At 48.2% G+C, this 6,063-nt stretch overlaps 1 protein-coding gene across 1 annotated transcript; it reads left to right on the top strand.

The window, feature by feature from the left end:
• Positions 1-1,353: 1,353 nt before the first annotated feature.
• On the top strand, positions 1,354-1,751 carry LOC143683509 (large ribosomal subunit protein eL39). Its single transcript, XM_077159573.1, has one exon. It carries the CDS (start codon positions 1,410-1,412, stop codon positions 1,563-1,565), a length of 156 nt encoding a protein of 51 aa, XP_077015688.1. The 5' UTR covers positions 1,354-1,409; the 3' UTR covers positions 1,566-1,751.
• The last annotated feature ends 4,312 nt before the right edge of the window (positions 1,752-6,063 follow it).

The raw sequence follows: 6,063 nt of genomic DNA, 5'->3' as shown, positions 1-6,063 counted from the left end.
GTGCTGGAGTGGGGGTGGGGGACGACAAAATGTTTGTGGACTGTGCCAATGGGAGGGTGCTGTACATCTGGAAAGTGTCAGGTTTACTGCTCAAAGCCACAGGTCCAGGTCAGCTAAAAGTACATGTTTGCCTCTAGCCACAGCTGTGCAAACTCCCGCTGCTCAGGCTTCGCTGTGCTGATGCTGGGTTCCCTCGAACACAGTGGCTCCTTTGTCAGACTCCATTCCAATCCCCTGTTTCAAAGTCACCGGCCTGCCGCAGGCCCTACCACAAACAGCTGCGGGGCAGCATCTGTCTGAGGCTGCATTCATTTCACCACGAAAAGGGAAAATACCGTAATTTAGGGTCACACATCTAGGCCTCTTCAGCCTGACTCCCCTCCACCCCCAACCCCTCCTCCGGAAACCTCCCTATCCCTGCAGATTAGACACCCACCCCTCTGGTATGCTTAGAGTGTCACCGAGAGCCAGAGCAGAGTCTACCCTTCCCTGGGGGAATGGGTTCTGCTTCATTTGGTTCATCGTGGTTATCGTCTGGAAGAATCTTTCTCTGTGGATGTGGTTTGGGTTGCGTTCTGAAGCTGAAAGGGAACATAACCCTGAGTGTGTGTTGTGTAAAGGTGGGGTAGATTAGGGATCCCTGGGAGAAAGCCTGGTATATTACTTTCCTGTGGCTGCTGTAACAAATTACCACAAACTTGGTGGTTGAAAACAACAGCAATTTATTGTCCCCTAGTTCCAGAAGCCAGAAGTCCAAAATGAAGGTGGGAGGAGGGCCATGTTCCCTCTGAAGTCTCCAACATCTGGCTTCTTCCAGCTTCTGGAGGTTTCCTTGGCTTGCAGCTACATCACCCCAATCTCTGTCGCCATCTTCACGTGGCCTTCACCCCCGGTGTCTGTCTGTGTCTCCTCTCCCCTTCTCATAAGGATGCCAATTATCACAGAGCTGGAAAGTATCTGCCTTGGGGTGGGTCTCACCACAGCAGGGAGAACACGTGAGTGTCAGCTGGGTTCTTGGGTGGTATGACAAAGTTCGTGTGTCATCTCAGCTTGGTTATAGTGTGCAGTTGTTTGGTTAAGGAGGCACTGTCCTGATTGTTACTGTGAGAATATCTGGTGGATTTAAATCATTAGTCAGTTGATTGCATCTATGGCTGATTTCATCTACAATCAGCAGAGAAGATTGCCTTCAGCAATGAGAGAAGTCTCATCCAATCAGTTGAAGGCCTTAAAGGGAGACCTGATGATTTCAGCAGTCAGAAGGAAGAATTTCTGTCGCTTTCTCCTGCTGGTTCTGTTTCTCTGGAGAACCCTGACTGATACAAGTGGCAAGCAACAAAAGTGAACTTTGGCCCTCTCTTTCTCCTCGTCCGCTATCGTTGTGTGCGGGCTTGATTGTTACCTTCGACATGTCTTCTCATAAGACTTTTAGAATCAAGCGATTCCTGGCCAAGAAACAAAAACAGAATCGTCCAATTCCTCAATGGATTCGAATGAAAACTGGCAATAAAATCAGGTACAACTCCAAGAGGAGACATTGGAGAAGAACCAAGCTGGGTCTGTAAGGAATCATACATGATGGCACACATGTTGATGCTGTGCCACATTCACTAGCACCTTTAAGGTGAAGAAGTCATCCTCTCTGAATAGTTGGACTTAATTTTATTGGGCGAAAACCTGAGTTTTCCTTGTTTTTATGCTTTTGCATAAATAAATTGGTTCAGTAATAAAAAAAAAAAAGTGAACTTTGGCTTATGTTAGCAAAAAAAATAAACGAACCCCTAAAAATCCAAAATGAAATAAAGGACTTCATAGGAAGGATATGGAGTGGTTCTCAGATCTGAGATGGAGGGGCCTTGGAAAAGACTCACATTCTCTAGTCAGGATCCCAGCAGGAATGAGCCCTTGGGGAAACTAAGGCAGGTTACTTGAAGGGATTGTTTACAAAGGTATAGGCAGGTGTATTCACTTCCCAGGGCTGCCATAGCAAAGTACCACAAACCGTCAAACTAGGTGGCTTCACACAACAGAAATTTTTCCTATCACAATTCTGGAGGCCAGAAGTCTGAATCAAGGTGTCAGCAGGGCCACTCCTTCCAAGGCTCTAGGCAAGAATCGTTCCTTGTCTCTGCCCAGTTTCCTGGGGCTCCAGACTATCCTCAGTGCTTCTTGGTTTATTAGACACATCCCTCGGATCTCTGTCTCCGTCTTCACATGGCCTCCTACCCTGTCTATCTCTGTGTTATCTCCTCTTCTCGGAAGGACACAGGTCCCTGGATTTAGGACCCACCCTAGTCCAAGAGGACCTCATCTTAGCGAATTTCATCTGGAAAGTCCCTATTTCCAAATAAGGTCACATGTTGGGGTTCTGGGTGGGAATGAATTTGGAAGGGGCCTATTCAACCCTCAACAGCGGAGCTAAGGGAACCTCAAAGGGATGAGCAGAGACCGTGGGCCAACCACCAGGAGGGGCCCAGGGAGAGTAGCTCTGGGCGAGGTGCAACCAATAGGAGCCGGGGGCTTCAGACACAGAACTCAGCCAAGATGCAGCCCAGGATGGAGGCAAAATAAACTCTGCAGCCCCTCTCTGCTCCCACCTTCGGACCTCCTGCTAATTCTTCCCGATGGCAAAACAAAGGAGCCCATTGGCATAACTCTGACAAGGCAACATGCAGGGCTCAGAGCAAGGTGGAGAAAAGTAGACATTGGAGTTGGAAGGGAAAGGGAAGCCATCCAGCATAACCACTGCAGAGATCCAAGGACCTAGGGCTGAAGGAGTTGAATCTGCTCCAACTGACCTCAATCTTTGCCAATTCTGCTCAATAAGCAAATTTTCCTCAGCAGAGGGTCTGATTGGCCAGGTCAGGTCACATGGCCTCCTAGAGTCCCGAGAGAGTCTGATTGGCAGGCCACGTTACAGCCGGTGTCTGGCTGGAGGCTCTGATTGGCTGGGTCAAGCCACATGGTCGCAAAGGCTGGGAATGAGCTGATTGGTCAGGCCAAGTCACATGCCATCCCAGATAGAGGGGCTGATTGGCTTGTTTAGGTCACATGGTCTCTCCCCTTGGCTAAGGAAAGTGGGAACTCATGGAGACCCTGTGTAACAGGAGGGATGTCTTCCCAAGGAAACCTCAGGATTTTGTTACCAGTAAAAGGGGAGTAGATACTGGCCGGGTCAAGAAGGCAGATTTATCCCAAAGCATATTGTTGACTCAAACTAGAAAATGGCAGGACTGGAAGCCGGAGACAAGGCAAAAGCTAAAGGCTGACGCGGTTCCTTTCATGCGGCCTGCCACCTGGGAGAGACCCTGTGGTGGCCGCGTGTCGGGGCCGAGCCGTGGCCTGGGGAACGCCCGACAGGCCCGCACAGCTTTCGGGTTGGTGGCGCGCTGACCCGGTCCTTAGCCGCCGTCACCTGCGGGGCCCGCTAACCTCAGGCACCCTGAAGGTGGTCATCCGGCCCGCACCTCCCGGCGTCAGGCCCGCGGCGCCAGAAGAGGGGACGAGCTGGCAGGCGTGACCAACACCTCGGAAAGCACGACGAAACACTTTCGAAGAGGTAAGGTGCAACTGCGTTGGGAGTTCGCAGCGGGATGGGACTCACTGAAGGAGGGGACATTTAAAATGGGGTTTACAGCCTAATTCCGCCGCAGAGATCCCTTGAGGCAGGCCCTGTGCTAGCGGCAGGGGCTACAGCGGGGCCCTCCTGGAGCTGGCCCACTGGAGGAAGAGAGCAGCTACCAGACAATATGTCAAAAAGTAAAATAAATCATAGGGCAGATGGTGTTGAGTAGGTAGAAGTCATCAAACACTTATGATGCCCCAAGTGCTTCGTCTGGGGTATTTAACCACAGCCCTCAGAGGTAGAACAGATGCTTATTATCAGCTCTGCTTTACAGACGGGTGAGCGTGGGACCAGAGAGATTAAGTCACTTGCCCGGGAAGCTTCAGCTAGTTAGCAGCAGAATCAAGATTCAAATCCAGACTCCATGTGATGCCTAGAGCTGCTTTCTTTTAACCTGTGGGCCCCCATATCTCCCTGGGGAGAACAGAGTTTCAAGCACAGGATCCTGTAATGAAGCCCCAAGAGGTAAAAGGGCTGGACTGTTCAGGGCTCAGGGCAGCAGCAGAAAAATGTTAGAGGAGCAGGATGAGGAGGGCTAGAATGTAATAGTAGAACTGTGAATTTTGTGTTTGCAGCCGTTTACTGAGCACTTATTCTGTGTCAGGCCCAGTGCTAAGAGTTTTCCATGCGTTATTTCATTTAATCATCTTGGCAACCTATGAGTAGGGACTTAGGAAACTAAGGCTCAGAGACATAGAGGTACTAGCCAGAAGCCACATGCACAGCGATGGGTCCTGGCTTCTTATCCAAGAGTGGCTGGCAGGAAAGTCCTGGCCTTTACCAGTACATTACACTGTCCTCTAAGGGTTTTAAATTTTAGTCTGTAGATAGGGATATGTCAGTGGGTTTACCAAAAAAAATGAGAGAGGGCCGTGTTCATAGTAGCATTGGTCACAACAGCCAGAAGGTGGAAACACACCAGATGTCCAGTGATCAATGAATTGTTCCATAAATTGTGGTCTGTCCATACAATGGAATATTATTCAGCTAAAACAAGAATGAAGTTCTGACATGGGCTACAAAATGAATGAACCTTGAAAAGATTATGCTAATTGAAAGAAACCAGACAAAAAGGGCCACCTGTTGTACAATTTCACTTATATGAGATGTCCAGAATAGGCAAATCCACGGAATAGAAAGCATATTAGTGGTGGCCTGGGGATAGGGGTGGGGGTTGGGGCAGAGGAATGGGGAGTGACTGCTTAGTGGGGATGGGGTTTCCTTTTGGGGTGATAAAAATGTTTTGGAACTTGAGAGAGGTGGTAGCTGCACAATACTTTGAAGGTACTAAATGCCACTGAATTGTATACTTCAGTCTTTTGTTTGTGGCAATGAAAAAAAAGAGAGATGAACATGGTCATCCTTGAATTTCAAAAGCTCTTTCATCCTGCTGTTGGAGTATGGATTGGAGGGGAGCAGGAAGGGTAGATGAGGAGTCCAGTTAAGAAGTGATTTTATGAGTCCAAGGAAGAGGTCATCTGAGCTTAAATTACAGCGTTACCAGTAGAGGTGGACGCGAGAGAATAGCCCTCAGTGATATTTCAGAGAGAAGCTATTGGATCTGGTGCTCAGTTGAGGGAGAGAGGTGTGGGTGAGTCTGGGGTCTCTGGTCCAGAAACTGGGCAGAGAAATGGAATGTCATTCATCTGCTGTGATTGCACCCCCAACCCCATGTGTACCTATCTAGCAGGTCAGGTCTTCCTTAGATATCCAAGTTATGCTTTAGGGTGCTTGGAATTCTGATATATAAGAGGAATGAACTGTTATTATTTTGATAATTCCAGCAACTATAGATAAGAGTGGAATTGGGAGAGCATTCCAATTTTCTGAGGAGCTGCAAGGTGGAGTCCACCTTGATATGGTGGTAGCTGTGCTTATTTAAAATAGTCTCTCCCTCTGGGTCACCTGCGTCTGGATGGTAGTCTTGGCCACGTGACTTCTTTGGATCAGTGGAGTGTGAGCAAAAGAATATTTTTTTGGCAGAAGCTATAAGAGGCATCACAAAAGCCTCCATTTTTCTTTTCTCTGTGCCACAAGGCTGGTATATCCCTGAGAGGGGGCTGCTCCTTCAGCCTGGGTCCCTGGTTAAGTCTGATGTGGATAAGAACCTCAGCTGACCTGTAATGGACATGTAACGGAAGCAATAAATCTTTGCTATTGCCAGCCACTGAGATCTGGGGGCTGTTGCAGCATAGATTAGCCTGAGCTAACTGATACAGTTCTTAACAACCATTCAATCTCAGTTATTGAGCTGAGAAAATAAAAGAGTGATCTCTGGAAGCCAATACAGGTTAACTTAGAACAAGTCCCACCCAACAAATGCCTTTTACTTTTTGATAGGATTACAGGGTTAACAGAATAAAGGAATTCTGTAGCTATAGATATATCTGAATTTTAGTAAGGTGTTGACAAAGATTTCCAAGTTGTTTCTCATAAAA

Source organism: Tamandua tetradactyla, chromosome 5, assembly GCF_023851605.1.
Source record: "Tamandua tetradactyla isolate mTamTet1 chromosome 5, mTamTet1.pri, whole genome shotgun sequence".
Classification (NCBI taxonomy): Eukaryota; Metazoa; Chordata; class Mammalia; order Pilosa; family Myrmecophagidae; genus Tamandua; species Tamandua tetradactyla.
The sequence above is the reverse complement of the archived record's forward strand: the minus strand, read 5'-3'. Positions and strand labels throughout refer to the sequence as shown.